Here is a 19287-nt window from a genome sequence, read left to right on the forward strand (position 1 = left end):
GCCAGCTCGTCCCCCTCGGCGCTCGAACCCCTGGTCCCTGCTTGCTCTGTGTCGTTATGTCCTCCGCCCGCCGATACAGGAGCACCCCACCACCCGCACTGCCGTTGGCCCTGGGCTCCCAGCCCTGCCCGCTGGCCGGGCTGCCAGTGTCTCCCATGAGGCCACACACGTCCGCAGCCCGCACACTCCCCTCGCGGGCGGCGGGGCCCCCGACAGCTCCTCCCCATCCATCTTCACCTCTGCCCCCGTTCCTCTGTCTAATGCAAGGCCCCTGGACTTGGCCACCTCTCTGCTGCCGGACATCCATCCCGCCTGGGCACCTGCTCATCGGTTCCCCAAACCTCACCTCTGATTTCTTACCACACCCGTGCCCGATGGGCATGGTGAGCCCCATTTTACAAATGAAGACTCAGGTTCAGAGAGGTTAAGTGACTTGGCCACGGACACACAGCTGGGGGAACAGGATGGGCACTCAGGGTCCGCCCAGCTGCTCCGCAACCCGTCGACTCGGTGGATCTGAGGACAACAGATGTAATAACAATATGTTGTCTTCATTAGGATGTTAACGTATTACTGAACTTGGGCTTGGACTCGTAGCAGGCAGAGGTCTGGGTCTGACAGTCCGGCCCGGCCTCAGTGAACGTGGGCAGCCAGGGTCCACCGGAAGGGGTGCGCCCCCCGCTGGCTCTCAGGGCAGGTGTGACAGGAAGCTGCCTCCTTCCCTGTCCTCGCGCCCGGTGATGGACACGCACTGCAGTGGGCCACGAGGTCCCTCTTCATGTCGTCATCCTGCCGGGAGCAGCCAGGCCGTCACGCCCACGTGAACAGACAGCCGGAAGCCGGAGGCGGGGTGTCCAGGAGCCGCTGCTACTCAAAGGCTCCCTTGAAAAACCCTGTAACCCTTGTATGTTTTTGCATCGACATCTGAACGTTTTCATCAAACCAGTAACTGATGGCAAAGGCGGACTGGCCCTGTCATGGTGCTGGGCTGTGGGCGTTCTGGGGGCCACCCGCAGGGAGGTGGGGCCGGGCAGGGTGCTCCCTCCGAAGCCGTGCCTGGCTCCCCCGTGCCCCTGGGGGGGGGCGTGGGGGTGAAGGCTCAGGGTCCCGGTGCTGAGTGGCCGGCTGTCCCAAGGGCAGGTGCCCTGTTCTCCCCCTGGAGAGCCCCCCAGCCCTCCATGGGGCGCGCCGTGCAGCCTCCCGGGGCAGGAGGTGTGTCGGAGTCAGGGCACAAGAGGATTCATGGGCAGGTCCTGCCTCGTTCTCTCCTGCAGGGGGCTGGCCTGTCCGCAGGGTGGGAAGAGGGAGTGTGGGAAGCCCCACCGTGGTCTGGGAGGCCGACCACAGGGCTCCACCCGTCTCCTGCCACACGGGGTCTCCCGCCCAGAGCAGAGCCTGGGGAAGTGTAGGTTCCTCCTGACCCATTCTGTCCACGCTGGGGACAGGAGCCTGGATCAGCGGGGGGCTGGGGCGTCAGCGCTTCACCTTGAGGGGGTTTCCAGAGCGAGGGGGGGAGGCTGGTGGCCCCTCAGCACAGCCTGGTGTCCTCCCAGGTCCGTGCCCCTTTCTAGAAGCTTCCACAAGGAAGTCTACTCGACTCCAGGCTGAGGGACTGGAGCAGGAGCTGGTGCCTGGACCTGCCCCCCCCCCCCCGACCCCGAGGTTTTCCGTGAGCCCCCGAGCCAGTGGGGGGGGATGGGGCGGGTCCACGGGGGCTGTGGGACCGGGGAGATGGTCCCTGCCTGCCCCACGGGCCTCCCGTGCTCCCCAGTGTGTGGCTGTGACCTGGCGGAGGGCGGCTTCTTCGTGCGCCGGGGCGAGTACGTCTGCACGCGCGACTACCAGAGGCTGTACGGCACCCGCTGCTTCAGCTGCGACCAGTTCATCGAGGGCGAGGTGGTGTCGGCGCTGGGCAAGACCTACCACCCCGACTGCTTCGTGTGCGCCGTGTGCCGGTGAGCGAGGCCCCGCGCCCTGCTCCCTCCCGGGCCGCCTGGCCCCTCCCTGCCTCCCAGCGGGTCACAGCCAGAGGGAAGGCCGGCCAGCCAAGGGGTGGCCGGTGACCCTGGGCGTCCACACACCCTGCCTTGCTCCCCATGTCCCCGCGCTGTGTGTGGCACCACCACCCAGCCCGCCAGGTGCATGAGCCCCAAGCATGACATCTTCCAAGGTCCCTCCCTTTCCATACTCTGCCCAGCCACGGTCCCCGCTCAGACCCTGCCACAGTGTCCATGCGGGGTCCCTTCCCCCTGCTTGTGGCTGTGTGCACTGTCCCCTGGCCCCCAGGCTTCTTAGCCTGGCTGAGAGGGGCTCCCCAGTCCACTCCAGTCCACTCGGCCAGGCTTTCCTGAGCGTCTGTGCAGACCAGGCACCATGCCCCAGGCGTGTCTCAGCAGAGGTGCCACAGGGCTCAGACCTAGAGACACTGCAGGCAGAGGAGGGGCCTCCCAGAGCCCTTCCCCCCAGAGCAGCTCCCTGCCCAGCCCCACTGTGTCCTGCACTGACGCTCTCCTGGGCCCTGACTTCTCTAGCAAGGAGCCCTGGGTGGGCAGGGCTGGTCTGACTCCCGTCTGGCCTGGCTGCCTGGCACAGCGCAGGTGTGTGGTGGCGGATGCTGGAGGGAGGCCAAGAAGCTGGCCCTCGGCGGCAGGGACACACGGGCTTCCCTCTCTGCCCTGCACCCCCAGGGTGTAGCAGGGACACAGCCTCTCTCCCTCCTTCCCTCCCCAGCCAGACACTTTGCTCCTGGGGGGGATGTTCCATTTCTGGGAAACAAGAATAAAATCTCCGAGTTTATTTGCTGTCTTCCCTCTGTCTCACCCAGTTTAACAGGGACCTTTGAGTGTTGTTCCCAAAGCACTAGGCAGAAATGGGAGCTTTGTCAGGGGGATGTGGAGAGAGGGAGGAACAATGACAAGGGACCTTTCCAGTGAGTCACCATGTGTCGCTGCAGTGGGCGTGGGTCAGAGCCCCCAGGCCTGTCTCGGCATTTGACTTGAGATGAGGGTTGACATCACAGTGGGTTTGAAAGATCACCTCTGGATAATCTGCTATTTTAAGAATAATAGCAGGCAGCTCAGTCATGCTGGGACTGAACCTACCCATCCACTATAAACAACCGGAACACCAGACAAAATATACAAAACAACTCTTTTCAGACAGCGCTGGCAGCGGAGGACTGAGCGTGGGTGGACCGAGTAACGGAGCCCTGGAATTGCCCAGCTTGCTGCCTGGGCCAAGCAGGGACCACTGGGCATGGCACTCTCATTAAGTAAGGAGACGGTGATCTGAGAGACAGCTATGCCGCCCAAGATCTCCAGAGGGCTTTGGAGTGGGGCCGCTGAGCCTTTGACTAATACAGAGCCATGTAGACATAGAGGAAATTTCACAGGGTGAGGCAAAGGATGAGTAGGATGCTGTAAGCTAAGCAGTTCCCAGGACTGGGAGGCATTGGGTTCTGGCCAGGAGGACAGCCCATGCTGAATCCCCATGCACACAGCAGGGCCACCAGAAGGGCCATGCCTCATTGGTGGGACTAAGCCCCAGGACAAAGGCTTCTATACACCTGCCCTGACCAAGTACAAGAATAAACCTCCAAAAGGTCAGGCTGATCCACAGACCAGGTACCTACTTGTCAAATCAAAGTCCAGCACTCATTGTAGGTGGGAAAGAAAATCCAGCACTCGACAACATAAAATTGACAACGTTCAACATTCAATCAAATACTACTGTTCATAAAAAGAAGTGGAAATGTGGCACGCAGCCAGAAGAGAAGTCAGCCCGTCACAATGGACCCAGAAAGGGGAGCAACAGTGACACCCAGACAGTGATGTTAAAACAGCTACTGTTAATATGTCTAGGTATTTAAAGGAAACCGTGAACATGAGTAAGAGTGCCACAGAAGATGTTTAAAGAAACCAGATGGAATTTCTGGACGTGAACATGACAGTGTCTGAAGTGAGAAATTCCCTGGAAGGAATTAGCAGTGGATTAGGTTTTGCAGAGGAAATGACTGGTGAACTTGAAGACATAACTACAGAAACTATTCAACTACAGCAAAGAGAGGAAAGAAGACTGAAAATATGAAGAGAATCCTAGTGAAATGTGAGTATAGATCTAGCTTAGGTTAGGAGGGGGAGACCCAGGGGATGGGAGAAGACTGAAATAATTTGAAGAAATAAAAGCTGGACATTAATAAAGGCTGGAAAATGTCCAAATTTCATGAAAGCTATAAACTCGTGGTTTCAAGAATCTCAGTGAACCCCAACCAGAATACACACAGCAAACACCTGCCAATTCTATTGTGATCAAATTTCTGAGAAACAGTAATTAGAAGGAAATTTTCAAAGCAGCAACCCACACATTATTTACAATGGAATAAAAGAATGACTGCAGACTTCTCATCTGAAACCGTGTGCACCAGAAGAAAATAGAACAGCATCTTTTAAGAGCTGAAAGAAAAAAATTGCTCAAACAATTCTATACCAAACCGAAAAACACTAAAAAATGAAGGCAAGACTGGTAACGAGTATGCATTCTTTTTGAGGATGATAAAAACGTCCTCAGACTGATTGTGGGGATGGTTACACAACACAGAAACATTTGAATGGTAGGTGAATGTTAGAGCGTAGGTGAATAAAAGTGTCAATAAATGTGAAGGCAAATGAAGGGCTTTGTAGGCACACAAAAGCTAAGAGAATTTGTTGCCAGCAGCCTCACACCTACAACAAAGTTACAGGAAATTTTGTAAGCTGAAGAAAAATGTCAAAAGACATCAAGAAGATGCAAAAGCAAGTCATGAGCTGATGGATAATATATATCTGATGAAGGGCTCGTGTCCAAAATATATAAAAAAGTTCTACAAGTCAATAATAAGACAAAAAAAAGAAAACGCTATAAAAAAAATTTAAATCCTATTTAAAAAACAGATACTCCACATAAGAATATATCTGAATGACCAGTAAACACATAAGAATATATAGGAATGACCAAGAAACACATAAGTATATATGAATGACTAACACAAAATAAATATATGAATGACCAATAAATATATAAGAAAATATACGAACGACCAATAAACACATCAGAATATACATAAATGGCCAATAAACACACAAGAATATATATATGAACAACCAGTAAACACATAAGTATATATATGAATGGCCAATAAACACATAAGTATATGTGAATAACCAATAAACACATAAGTATATGTGAATAACCAATAAACACATAAGAATATACATGAATGACCAGTAAACACATGAAACAGGCTGGACGTCATCAAGGGAATGCCAATTAGAACTATGGTGAGATGCCATTGTGGAGCCACTGGAGTGACTAAGACTGAGAGATGGATAGGGTCGAATGTTGGTGAGGATGTGAAGCAAGAGGAACTCTCCTACATTCCTGGTGGGAACACAAAATGGTACAGCCCCCATGAAAACCAGTTTGCCACACACACACAGTTAGCATCTGACCCAGAACCTGCAGCCTTTGGGTTCAGTGAGAGAAATGAGCACATGTTCAACAGACAGATTGTCAGCAAGCAGCCACAGTGCTTCACCTGTCACAGCCCCACCCTGGGAAGAACCCAGATGCCGGCAGCAGTGACTGGAACATGTGTTTGGCCCATCCATGCCGAGGAACACTACCGGGCGATAAAAAGGTGCAGCTTGGTGTGTGCAGCTGCGTGAACGAGTCTCAGAAACGCAGTGCTGAACAAGACATCCAAGACCACGTGCCGTGGGATTCCATTTATATGAAGTTCCGGAAAAGCAAATCTAATCCCTCGCAACAGAATGTTGATCCTGGTTGCCTGGGCCAGGGTGGTGGCGGGTGATTGTAGATGATCAAGGGACTTTGTTCAGTGGACAGAATGCCCCACATCATGACTGTGGAGTTGTTCACATGAGCGTGTACACTAGTCAACATACACTGCAGTAATGTTGAGTTAAATGATAGCTGCCTTTTATTCAGCCCCTCCTGGACCCAAGATAGTATGTTTGATGGATGGGTGGGTGGGTGGGTGGATGGCTGGCTGGCTGGATGGCTGGCTGGCTGGCTGGCTGGATGGATGGATGGATAGGTAGATGGATGGATAGGTAGATGGATGCATGGATGGATGGATGGATGGATGGATGGATGGATGGATAGATAGATAGGTGGATGGATGGATGGATGGATGGATGGATGGATGGATGGATGGATAGGTAGATGGGTGGATGGATGGATGGATGGATGGATGGATGGATGGATGGATAGGTGGATGGATGGATGGATGGATGGATGGATGGATGGATAGGTAGATGGGTGGATGGATGGATGGATGCATGGATGCATGGGTGGGTAGGTGGATGGATGGATGGATGGATGGATGGATGGATGGATGGATAGGTGGGTGGATGGATGAATGAATAACAACCCTGTGACACAAGTGTTATAAGTCCCATTTTATAGGTGAGAAACAGGAACTCAGAGAGGCTAAGTAAATTGCTTTGAGTCACACAGCCAGCCAGAGACTTGCTCAGGACACATTCGGGGGTGGTGAGGGACTCCCACTCTGGCCAGGATCAGCAGGCCAGCTGCAAGACAGGAAGACGGAGGGAGGCAGAGCACACACTGAGCACAGGGCATCAGACAGCCAGGAAGGCTGCAGGCCAGCAGAAGCTGGGAGGCATTCACTTGTTCATGCCCTCACTCTCTCATTCATTCATTCATTTAACGATGACCCATTGAGCGCCTGGAATGTGCCGAGTGCCGTCCAGCTCTGAAGGAGGCAGAGAGGAGACAACAAAGGCTTAAGCCCGAGGACAGAGCACGTCCCGGGTCCAGAGAACGCAGGTTCCCTGGCCAGGCTGAGCTGGGAAGGAAGTGGCCCATGGCTGCAGGGAGCTCAGTGGCAGCAGGTGGCGGGGATGGAGGTGTCCACAGGTGGCCTGGTCGTAGCTCACCAGGCAGCAGCCACCTTACCATCTCTCAGTCACCAAAGGAGAAGTTTGGGGCTGCAGGGGGTGGGCCGGCTGTCTGCTGCCCCTCCAGGCAGCCCCGGGCTATGGCCTTGCCTTGGATCAGGCCTGGATGGAGGGACCCTGCAGCTCCTGTCCGGGGGGTCCCAGGGGGAGGTGATGGTGTGCGTCCCGGCTGGGGCTCCCCTCGCCCCTGGAGAAGAGCAGAAGGTGGCCCGGCTTGTAACTCATCCTCTTGTTCCAGGTTGCCCTTCCCACCTGGGGACCGAGTGACCTTCAACGGGAAGGAATGTATGTGCCAGAAGTGTTCCCTGCCCAAGTCCGTGGGCAGCAGCACGCACCTGTCCCAGGGCCTCTGGAGTAAGTGGGCGCTGAGTGGCACTGACCGGAGGTGGGGGTACATAAGGGAGGAACGAGGACAGAAATCTCTGGTGCGCTCGTGCCGCTGAGCCTTTGCCAGGCTGTGCCCACTACCCTGTGTGCCACTCCTGCTTTTACATCCAACTCCCATCCTGCTTCTGGCTTAGCTCTGGCCTCCCCCCTCCAGGAAGCCCTCCTGGCCTACTTGTCCTCACCCTCGAGCTCCCTCAGCTCCCCACAGTTAGCTCCAGGCCATCTGGAAGCGCTCCGCGAGAGCCTCTGAAAGAGCACGAGTCTGGGCTCCTGCGGCCGGGGCTCCACTCCAGGAGCCTGGCCAGGGTGGGTATGCAGTAGGTGCTCCATACTTGCTTCTTGCATGAGGAAGCTGGACAGTCTTCCTGTGGATGCGTGAGCGCCAGCTGGCTGTGGGTGTAGGGGAGCAGGCGGGCGCTGGCCTTCCCCAGCGTGGGTGGCTCTGCCAGGGCCAGGCTGGCGCAGGGGCTGGGCAGGCCCAGGGCTCCGGGCCCTGCTGCTGTCAGTATCCGGCTGCAGAAGCGGGGCTCTCGGGTCCGGCCCTGCAGGGTCCCAGTGCCAGGGCCACACGTCCTGGGACAGAGCAGGCGTTCCTACTGATGTCCAGAGCCAGCCCCTTGCCCCCGTCACCGTCTCCCGCCCACTGTGGTGCCCACTCAGTCACGCATGCGCACGTCACTCGCCAAGTGGCCCTGCCAGCCTGTGTGGGCGGATGCAGGGCAGCCCCTCTTCCCTGGGGGCCCCGGATCTCGGGCTTTGAGTCTGTCTTTTGGTCGCCTTCCCCAGTTGCCTGTGGATTTGAACAGTGGGATAATTTAGGAAAGCCGGAGCTCGGCCGGCAGCTCTGGGGACAGTCTGGCTCCCGTTAGAGGACACACCTGCGGCCCAGGCCCAGCCGCTCGGCCTCTGGCAGGCGGGGCCTCCCTCTGCCCGGCTCCAGGCCCGGCTGCACTCGCTCAGCGCTCAGCCACGCGGGAATGAACTCTGCGGCTTCTTTTCCACATGCTTACACCCGCCGTCATGTAACACGGTCTCACAGGCACCCCCAGCGGGACTGCCCCTCTGCCCACGCCCCGGGGACACTCAACGGCTCTCGTGGAGTCGGAGACCCAGCGGCGAGGCCCCCACTCCTCTTGGCCCACGGCCACCACGTCTGTGTTCTCTCCCAGGTTGTGAGGGCTGCGGCACAGAAATCAAAAACGGCCAGTCGCTGGTGGCTCTGGACAAACACTGGCATTTGGGCTGCTTCAAGTGCAAGGCCTGTGGGAAGGAACTGAACGCCGAGTACATCAGCAAGTGAGTGGGGACCGCGGGCCGGGCCCTCCTCCTTGTCCCCCGGGCCGCGTCTCTGCGTTTCTCCGGTCCGCTGTCCGACAGGGAACCCCGCTGGGCCTGGCGTGTGCCCCACAGCCGGGCACCCTCTCCCCACCCGCCTGGCCCCTTACATGGTTCGCAGAGACTCCAGCTCTGTTGTTGATGGAAGCAGACGCCACGCTCCCGTCTCTGGTCCTGTAACTCGCCGCTTTGCGCCCATCCCATGGTCACCTCCCGGGAGTCCGCCCCCTGCCGGCAGCAGGCTCTCCTGCAGATACAAAGTGGTGTCAGCTGATGCCTGCCGCAGAGTGAGGGAGGGCAGGCTGACCAGCCTCAGTTGTCACGGGTGACACCTCAGCCCAGCGCTCAGACCTCTCTCCAGTACAGCCCTCGGGCAGCTCCCACTGGCCGACTGTGTTCTCAGGGTGCCGGGACGGCTGGCTCGGGGGGGGGAGGCTTCTGGGAGACCGTGGCCCTGCACGGGGCCCAGGTTTGCCTGAGCTCCGCGCACAGACAGGTGAGCCACAGTCGGCATGGGGAGGGAAGAGCGGAGGGTGCAGTGAGCAGTCCCAGGCTCAGCAGAGCCCAGTGAGGGGCTCTTTGGGCAACTTGCATGCGATGCTGTGCTAGTTCTGACCCCCAGGGAACAGAGCTGTCCCAGGAACTGATTGGGTTCAAAACGTCCTTCGGTAACACTGCATAGAATGAAACACATGCACACACACACGCACACGCACACGTACATGTGAGCGCATGTCACACCGGGGAATTCGAGTCAGGTTGCAGGGGGAGCCGTATCCCTTCCCGGGTGACCTTTACTCGAGTCCTGCAGGCCGCGGGTGTGGGCTGTCTGTGTCCTTTCAGCCGCGTGTAGCTCTAGTTATTTCAAATCCGCGTTCTCAGTGGGGGCCCCTCTGTGAGGCTGGAGCGGGCGGGGTGAGCCTCCAGCCCCTCGAGACCTGCGGCCCGGTCACCGTGAAGAAAGGGGTGACGGGAGGCAGCCTGGTGGACGGGGCACGTTCGATGTGCTGGACGCCCAGCCCCCAGGGCACCGCGTGGCGCACGTGGCAGCTGGCCCACGCTGCCTGCAGTTACTCAGCAGCCTCCAGGCTGTCCCAGAATTGAGGAGGAGGGTGCGTTGGTGTTGCCATGGAGATGTTATCTCTGAACCTCCAGGGTTTGCTGCAGACACCCCTTCTCAGGGAGTGCATGGGTCCTGAGAGCAGCGGCATTTGCAAGTGTCTCCTCTTGTCCTGTGAATGCAGGACTTCACCCCCCACCCCAGCTGTGCGGGCAGAGCTCCCCCCCCAGCTGTGCGGGCAGAGCCCCCCCGCAGCTGTGTGGGCAGAGCCCCCCCCCCCAGCTGTGCGGGCAGAGCTCCCCCCCCCCCGGGCTGTGTGGGCAGAGTGCAGGGCTGTCCAGGGGCCTGTCACCCCGCAGCAGGCCCCCCCCCCCGAAGGCCCCCAGTGACCCAGAGAAGGGCGATCTATCGCTGTAATAATTGCGGTCGCTTTTATACGCGCCCCAGCGGTGGCAGCCGCTGCCCCTGGCGCTGGGCCCGGCATCTCCCCGTCCAGGGCCCGCACCCTGGCTGTTTCCTGCGGCTCCTTCCTTCGGGGTCCGAGGCTAAGCGAGTTGCCCAGGCTGCCCAAATACCAGCAGCAGTGCCCCAAGTGGTGTGTCATTCGTCACTAACTCCCCGCTGCCCCCACCGGCACGCTGCACGCAGACCTGCGGCAGGCGGCCCTCACTGCGGCCCGCTCCTCCCTGCTCCTCCCCGCGCAGCCCAGGCCTCTGCCACCCTCCGCCGCGTCACATCTGCCGCAGGCACCGTGTCCCACACGCCTTCCGGCTCACCTTGCTCCAGGGCGCCCAGAGCCCCTGCGGAAGGAGCAGGGTCCGCCCAGGAGGGGCCCTCGGCGTGGACCTGGGCAGGATGACCCCGGGAAGAGCCTTGTCTGTGGGAACTTCTTTCGGTTCCCAGATGCGACTTCTGTTCCCTTGGCTCAGCCTCTCCAGGCGCTACCGGCCCTTCCCTCTGCCGCTGGGCAGGTGGCCCCAGCTCTCTGCGCCTCGGCTTCTCCATCCATGAAATGGGTCCATCCTCACGGTCTCTCGCAGGGCGATGGAGGAGGCCGTGCTCATGCCTGTGGACGCTGAGGGTGGCCCTGTGACTTGGAGGAGGAGGAAGGGCACTTGTGCCCCTTCGACAGCCCCTCTCAAGGGTGCTGGGTGTCAGGTCTGGGGGAGCTGGGGTGACTGCCCGTCCTGACTGCCTGGCTCGTTGCAGGGACGGGCTGCCCTACTGCGAGGCCGACTACCATGCCAAGTTCGGCATCCGCTGTGACGGCTGTGAGAAGTACATCACGGGGCACGTGCTGGAGGTGAGTCCCTCCCGGGCGGGTGCTGGGCACCTTCCCCGGGGGAGCAGAGGGGCCTCAGGGGGCCCGAACGTCCTGTGTGTTTGTGCAAGAATCTGCCAGAGCCCTTGCCGCCTCACCCCCCGGCTCCGCCAGGGCACGCCGGGAGAGGGTGCCCCCTCCTCCAGGAAGCCCTCCTGGCCGCTCTCTCCGTGCCCTTTTCAAGTCGAGAGAGCCGGAGAGGTGGGGAGGACTGGAGACCCTGCGTCCTTCGAGTTCGGATGGGGAGCCTGAAGCCTGGAGGATTTAAAGTGAGCACAGGAGGCAGGACTGCGTCCCCCAGGGCGGACAGAGCGGCCCCTGGCAGGCCCGGCAAAGAGCATTTCCAGGGGGGTCTCCTGGCACCGCCCTGAGCTTCCTGACCGCGGTGGTCACGTGGGCGTCTCTCCCTGTGGGAATAGCACATGGTGTGCACTTTCCTATTTGTTCAGTGAGACGCCCCTGGGATGGCTAGAACGAACCCCACCCTCCCGATGCCCAGGCCAGCCCGCCCTCCACCTCACTCTGCAACCCTCCTCGGCTCTGTGCTGGGGCGGGTGACGGGTGGACCCCCGGGGCTGTCCATGGTCCCTGGGGGGGCACAGGTGACTGGAGGACCTCAGAAAGGGCAAGGGGCTGAGCACTGGGAGGGGAGGGGCCCTGACCCAGCCGAGGTGCCAGAAGCAGCCAGTGGGGGTGAGGACAGGCTGGGGGTTGAGGCTGTTAGGTCCCCCTGTCCTCCCAGGGGATGCCTGGGTTCTGTTAGCATGGTAAGAGCCCCATGGGCAGCGCCAGGCTGGCTGGAGGGCTGGGCTGGCAGACAGGGGTGGGCATTCCCCTGGCGTCTCCAAGGACCGGCGCCGCCCCAGCTGGTGCCCAGCGGCAGCAGGGTTCTGAAAGCCCAGTGGAATGCCACCTGGAGCTGCCCACCCTTAAACCTGACCTCCAAGCAGCAGGGCGCATTAGAGGGGCCTCGTGGGCACCTCCCCGCCGCCCCTCAAGCGGGCTGGCAGGGAGGGGTGAGGGAATGGCATGGCGGGCACCGTGGGAATGCCCAGCTCAGCCTGCAGCCGCGCCCTGCGGGTGGCCTGCTGGGGGCCTGACTCCAGGCGTGCCACGCGGCGTCCGCACAGCTCAGATAAGGGCAAGTCACCACGAGCGCCACCCAGTGCCCTGCTCCTGGGCCGGTTTTGTCCACTTTCCTCTCTCCATGTGGTCGTAGCTGATTCCAAACATTTGTACGACATTATGTCCTGGTTTTTTCAACTCCCATTTCCTTGGTAATAGATTCCCGAGGTTTTGTTTCTTGTATCATGGGTTTTTTATTTTTTTAACATAAAAATAGTGAAATGTCTATTCTCTCAGACAAAGCGGTGGGGAAGAGGGACTCGACATGGTTCGATCCCGCGTCCACTGGCCGGGAGCAGAGCCGGTGTGGGGCCTCCTCCGCGGGTGCTGCCTGGTGAATGGGCACCGGCTGGGCTCCCGGGTCACGTCCAGGACTCGGCTCGGCAGGCTTTGGACCCATGAGAGCGTCTCTGCGTCTGTTAGCAGAGAAACAAGGTACCACAGTGACCGTCCGTCTCCAAGCCGCTGAGTCGCCAGTGGGAAGCCAGGCTCTGGATGCTCAGAGAAGAAAGGAGGAAGGGAGACGGGGAGGAAGGGAGACGGGGAGGAAGGGGACACAGGGAGGAAGGGGACAGGGAGGAAGGGGAGGTGAAGAGGAGGGAGGGGGACGGGGGGAGCAGCCTAGGAGCGGAAGGCCTGGAGCAGAAGGTCGCTGTCGGCCAGTCACTACCTCAGTCACAGAAAGCAGGTGGAGAGGCCCTGACACCCACAGCACCTTTAGGTGACATCACAGAATGTTGCTCCTACCTGGACACAAGGGAAGACGAGTTGCCTCCAGGTTTAAGGAGCAGCCAGAGTCCGAACTTATTTGGTTTGTGGGGACAGTCCCGGGCCGGTGGTGAGCAGGCGCTGTTACTGGGCTGGTGATCTGGCCCGTCCTCTGCTCCGGGCTGGTCCCTGAAGAGGACCCGCCTGCCAAGGTCCCGCTGGGCGGCGACCTGTTTGCTGAGAGAGCCCTGGGCCAGCGCCAGGGTTGGTTCTGTGACCTCCCGGTCCTTGGACCCGGACCCCTTTGTTCTGTGTCTTCTGGGCCCCTGATACTCCCGGACGCCCTCCTGCTCTGGGTGAGGGCCTCGTCCTGCCGTCTCTTCGTGGTTTGAGACCTGCCTGTGACGGGCGCTTCTCCCCGTGTTCTCGTTCCCAGCTGCCCTTTCTGCTCCTCTGAGGCCCCAGTTTCATGGATTTGATCTCTCCTACGGGGTTGAACCTGGACTCCGACCTGGGGGTTTCTCCTGTCTGGGCTCCTCTTTGCTTTGAACATGGCGATTGCTCGGGGGGCGGGGCCCTAGCCTCAGGCTCAGCCGCAGGCCCATGCTAGTGGCCTCTACAGAGAGACATCACATCGCTCGCCGCCTCCTGCGCCCCACTGGGGATCGAGCCTGCAACCTGGGCATGTGCCCTGACCGGGAATCGAACCCGGACCTCTCTGTCCATCGGGTGATGCTCAGTCCACTGAGCCACACCGGCTGGGCCATTTTTTTTTTCTTTAAACATAAAGAAAATGGACCTTCCTGCTGAGGAGGTGGGGTGTGCGCAGCTTGGGTGTTTCGGGGTGGGGGGAGTGTGCTGACCTTGGCAAGCCTCTAGCCCATCCTCCTTCCCACTGTGTGTCCTGGGCTCCCCCCGCCCCTCGGGGAGCAGATGCCAAGGACAGGCCTGCGTGCAGGTGGGAGGTGGTGGCCAGGAGTCTTTATACTGGGACTTAGTTCACCTGCCACATAGGTCACCGTTTAGGGTGTGCGGCTCGGCGGTGTGTTCACAGAGCCGTGTCCGTCCCCACTGTCCGTCTCGTTTAGCTGGGACTCCCTCGGCCTGGGCCGGGCCACCAGGAACCTGCAGGCCTTCGGTACCTCCCTGCTGTGGATGTCCCAGGGGAGGCCGGTGGGTGTGGCCCCGGGGTCCTGGGGAGCTAGCCCGCCAGGCTTGGCAGCAGGGCACCGAGATGAGCGGCTGGCTTCACGCATCCCTCGTCTTCCTTCCGGGGCACTCGCAGACCGTAGTCAACGCCGTGAACTCGCAGGGTCCCGGGCCCTCAGAGCGCTCTTCGGAAAGCCGCCCCGATTCGCAGCCTCCGTCTCCGCTGGGAATGACCTGCCGAGGGGCTCGGCCACACGGCGGGAGACATGCAGGGCCTCCCTTGGATTCGCCTCCCCCCACGCAGGCGGTCGCTCTGTCACTCTGGCCGCTGGCAGCCCCCTGAGCTCTGCCTGTTACACACTGGGGCCTCCAGGCTTCTCTGCCTGACTTCTGAGAGCCCGTCCCAGGCGAGAGTGGACGCTGTGTCGTCAGTGTGTCCTGGGTCGTGATCACGTCCCCCGAATGGGGACCAGTGGTGCAGCTCCTGGCACCCGCGGCGGCATCTCACCTCTCTCCCGGGCTGCTCCCCGCCCCCACTATGACCTTGTCTTTCACTTGACAGAGAGAAGGGGTCAGATGTCACTCAGGACTGTCCTCCTGGGCTCACAGTCTGTGAGCTCCCATTTCTACCCTGCTCTTTGCTGCCCTTTCTGCCAAGGACACCTTCCCCCCTGTGCTCAGGGCCTGCCGCTCCCCCCCACACCCCCCTGTGCTCAGGGCCTGCCCCTCCCCCACACCCCCTGTGCTCAGGGCCTGCCCCTCCCCCACACCCCCTGTGCTCAGGTCCTGCCCCTCCCCCCCACCCCTGTGGTCAGGGCCTGCCCCTCCCCCACACACCCCTGTGCTCAGGGCCTGCCCCTCCCCCACAACCCCCTGTGCTCAGGGCCTGCCCCTCCCCCCCACACACCCCTGTGCTCAGGGCCTGCCCCTCCCCCACACACCCCTGTGCTCAGGGCCTGCCCCTCCCCCACAACCCCCCCTGTACTCAGGGCCTGCCCCTCCCCCCCACACCCCCTGTGCCTAGGCCCTGCCCCTCCCCCACACACCCCTGTGCTCAGGTCTGACCCCTTCCCCACAACCCCCACCTGTGCCTAGGCCCTGCCCCTCCCCCCACCCCACCTGTGCTCAGGGCCTGCCCCTCCCCCACAACCCTCACCTGTGCGCAGGTCCCTGCCATCTCCTGCCCTCCCTTGGGCACACACCTCCCATCTCAAAGGCTTTTAAAATACTTCATCACCCCCACTTAAAAAAAACGAAACCTGGCTCAGCTGGTGTGGTTCAGTGGTTGAGCGTTGACCCTGCACCAAGAGGTCGCCGGTTCAGTTCCCGGTCAGGGCACATGCCCAGGTTGTGGGCCCGATCCCCAGTGGGGGCGTGCAGGAGGCGGCCCATCTCGATGTTCTATCTCGTCGATGTTTCTATCTCTCTCTCCCTCTCCCTTCCTCTCTCTCTAACATCAATAAAGAAAAAACAAACAAAACGAAACCTGCCACCTCCCAGGGAGCTGACCCCTCACAGCCAGGTGGCCCCACACAGTGGCCGTCCTTGGGCCTCAGCCACCTGCCATTAGGGACGGAACCTGGGCCCCTCCAGGCCCCTCGCCAGCCCTCCCCGCGCTCAGGCCTGCATGCCCCGCCCTCTCCGGTTGGAGCCTAGCTGACTCAGTTTGTCCCTGGGCCGTGTCCCTCCTGGGAAATGCATGTGGCTCCACAGGCCACCTCCAGACTCAAGAAAGACCCGCCCCTCCCCCACACAAGCACCTCTCAGAGAGAGCCTTCCACCTCATGCCGCACACCTGGCACCTGGCCGGACTCCACCCACAGGGAGAACACGTGCTGGGCCCCTGGCCACCCCGAGCAGATGGCCCACTTGAGCCCAGACTGCCAGGCTCCTGCACCCCTTCTTCATCCCGCCACCTGGCCGCGCCCAGTGCAGGGCATTGTTTGCATTTGTGTCTTAGCACCATGCCACGCTGTGACACCAGGCAGCCCAAAGGGCGTGCATCTGGCTTGGGTGGGCTGAGCTGCTGGTGCTGCAGGTGTGTGAAGCCAGCCTGGCCTGCCCCTCGGGTCCTGAGCCGGCACCTCCCTTGCCAATAGAAGGCTCCACTGACGTCCTCAGGGACTCGAGGGACATCACTGTGAACTGCCTCCCAGCTCAGTGCTGGCCCCCTGGTAACGGATGGAGGGGGCCATCCACAGGTCTCCCCCTGATGGATGGGGGGCAGGCGTCACGTGACCCTGTCTGCAGAGCAGCATCCCTGGCATGGGGTGCTGGGCCAGACCCAGAGTTGGGGTGTGGTGCCTGTGGCCTGCCGGAGGGAGCGGCTTCGCGGGCTGGGGGAAGCGGGGCTGCTCCCTCCTGCTCTGCGGTGGAGGGTAGAGGGCCTCTCAGGGAAGATTGATGCCTTGTTTTCGCTCTGCCGGAGCCGGGCTGGCTGAGTCGGCGGCTCTGCAAAGCTCCGAGCGTCCTCCGCGGAGAGGCGGCACGAGGGCGGGCAGAGCCGCTCTGCAGGAGGAGAGCAGCCCAGTGGCACCACCTGAGCCCGCGCCGCGCGTGCCGGCGCCCGGCTGGGCGGGCAGTGGGCTCCGGGGGCCGCAGGGTGAGGGCAGCCGTCCTCACGGGCACACTGCCCACCCAGCAGGCCTGTCCCGGGACCAGGCCCTGGGGAGGGGCCGCGGCCAGCCGATCTGACCGGGCTTTGGGGCCAGGACCCGGTGCAGGTAGGAAGCCCGGCCAGTCTCTTCCGAAGGCTGGTGGGAGGCCAGAGGCACCGTGTCGGGCTGCAGGTTGGTGGGCTTGCAGGGAGCAGGGACCGACCAGCCAGGTATGCGTCCCCCCACCCCCCTGGCACCTGTCGCCCCCATCTCCTGTTCTGCCCCCACGATGCTCGTCGTCACAGAGCGTTCCTCAGGTGGCGCCGGTGGAGCCAGTGGAGCCGCCCAGGCCATCTGCAGCGCCCGAGGGAGCCCCAGTCCGCCGTCTGTGCGTCTGTGCGTCTGTGCGTGTGGAGGCAGAGGCCACCCTGACGCGGCCTGGGCAGTGGGCGCTGCTCTGCCCTCCTCCCGGAGTGTGTGCGTCTGTGCGTGTGAAGGAGAGGCCACCCTGACGCGGCCTGGGCAGTGGGCGCTGCTCTGCCCTCCTCTCTGAAGTGTGTGCGTCCTGAGCCACATCTCCACGTCCTGTGCGTCTGGGCGGCCGCTTGACCAGCCAGAGGAGCCCGTGGGTCCATGTGGGTCCATGGGTGCCGAGGGGCTGGCGGCTGGGTCTGGGGCGGGGGCGGGGGGGCGGTACCTGGAGCGGCCCTGTGACAGTCCTGCTGGGAGGTGACTGGGGAGCGGCCAGGGGCAGCTGTGCAGCCAGACCAGCTTTGGGTAAGGGGTGCTGAGAGACGGGGAGGAAGAAAGAAAGGGAGGAAGAAAGGAAGGAGGGAGGGAGGGAGGAAGGGAGGGAGGGAGGGAGGGAGGGAGGGAGGGAGGGAGGGAGGGAGGAAGGAAGGAAGGAAGGAAGGAGGAAGCGTTGGGTAAGGGGTGCTGAGAGATGGGGAGTCCCTGGCTTAGACCTGCCGTCACCTCGCCGTGCACCTACCTCGTCCTCAAGTTCGTTCTCAGTGGTATTAGTGGCAAGGCCTCCCTGTGCGGAGGGGGGGGGGGTGCTGTGTTCTCAGCCTCACCCTCAATCTGGAGGTGCTGCCATCTGAGCCCCACCTGCCTCCTGCAGCCTGGGTCCCCATGGTAACCAGAAGGCAAGCTTCCTCGGGGGGACCACTAATTCCTTCCTTCCTTCCTTCCTTCCTCCCTCCCTCCCTCCCTCCCTCCCTCCCTCCTTTCTTCCTTCTTTCCTTCCTTTCTTCCTCCCTCCCTTCCTCCTCCCTCCCTCCCTCCCTTCTTTCCTTCCTTCCTCTCCTTCTTGTCCAAGCCACCACTTGCCTTACAGATCCTTCTGGACACTCACGGGTCCCACCCTGGGCTGGGAGCTGCCTTCGTGCAGCAGGTGGTGACAGGCTCCCCCTGCCCGCGTGGGAGACCCAGTGGGAGAGGGGCCGCTCCCACCCTGGGCCATGAGGGGTCCACCAGCCGCTCCCACCCTGGGCCATGAGGGGTCCACCAGCCGCTCCCACCCTGGGCCAGGCGTCTCGCTGGACATTTCCTTCTGTCCCGTAAGCCATCTCCGGAGACTCCGGTCATCGGTCACTTTCCTGTGTCCTTCCTCTGACTTCCACGCTGGGAGAAAGTAAACCAATGTTCCAAAGAGAAGGACGGGCAAAGTCAGCTTCCAAGGCCCCAGCTTCTTCCTTTAAAAAAATATTGTGTTTATTTAAAAACACACTCAAGAGGAATACTTCTTTATCATAATGTCACCCCCGATAAAGGCCATTACCCAGACTACTTGTAGTAGTATTCAGAAGTCACCCGTTTAGATTGTGCACACACATACACACACACACAACACACAGAGACACACCGCACACAGGACACATGGACACACACAAAGACACAGACACACAACACAGAGACACACCGCACACAGGACACATGGATACACACAGAGACACAGACACACACACACAACATACAGAGACATGGAGACACAGAACACACAGTACACACAGAGACACACTACACACAGGACACATGGACACACACAGAGACACAGACACACACACACAACATACAGAGACATGGAGACACAGAACACACAGTACACAGAGACACACTACACACAGGACACATGGACACACACAGAGACACAGACACACACACAACACAGAGACACACCACACACAGGACACACAGACACACACAGAAACACAGACACACAACACAGAGATACACCATACACAGGATACACAGACACACACAGAGACACAGACACACAACACAGAGACACACCACACACAGGACACACAAACACACACACACAACACACAGAGACACAGTACACACATGGACACACTGACACATGGACACACAGAACACACGGTACACAGACAGATACACAGAGACACACACAACACACAGAGGCATAATATACACACAGACGTACAGATACATGGACACACACAGACACACGGACACACACAGACACATGAACACACACAACACAACACACAGAGACACAGTACACACAGACACAAACAGACACAGACACAGAGACACACACAGACATGCAGAGACACATAGACACGCAGAAACACACAGACATGCACAGACACACAGACA

The 19287-nt window shown here is 60.3% G+C and overlaps 1 protein-coding gene across 2 annotated transcripts in view; it reads left to right on the top strand.

Moving 5' to 3' along the window:
- Nucleotides 1-19287, top strand: part of ABLIM2 (actin binding LIM protein family member 2) — a 90471-nt gene that overhangs the window by 13409 nt on the left and 57775 nt on the right. Inside the window, exons 3-6 of one of the 2 annotated variants that reach the window (XM_036260012.1) lie at nucleotides 1772-1955; nucleotides 7219-7334; nucleotides 8537-8663; nucleotides 10972-11065. In XM_036260012.1, the coding sequence (XP_036115905.1) occupies nucleotides 1772-1955; nucleotides 7219-7334; nucleotides 8537-8663; nucleotides 10972-11065 (521 nt within the window). Of the gene's footprint in view, nucleotides 1-1771; nucleotides 1956-7218; nucleotides 7335-8536; nucleotides 8664-10971; nucleotides 11066-19287 lie in introns of those variants that run through there. The other variant, XM_036260003.1, reaches the window with a different exon arrangement.

This window comes from Molossus molossus, unplaced genomic scaffold (genome assembly GCF_014108415.1).
Source record: "Molossus molossus isolate mMolMol1 unplaced genomic scaffold, mMolMol1.p scaffold_m16_p_1, whole genome shotgun sequence".
Taxonomy (NCBI): domain Eukaryota; kingdom Metazoa; phylum Chordata; class Mammalia; order Chiroptera; family Molossidae; genus Molossus; species Molossus molossus.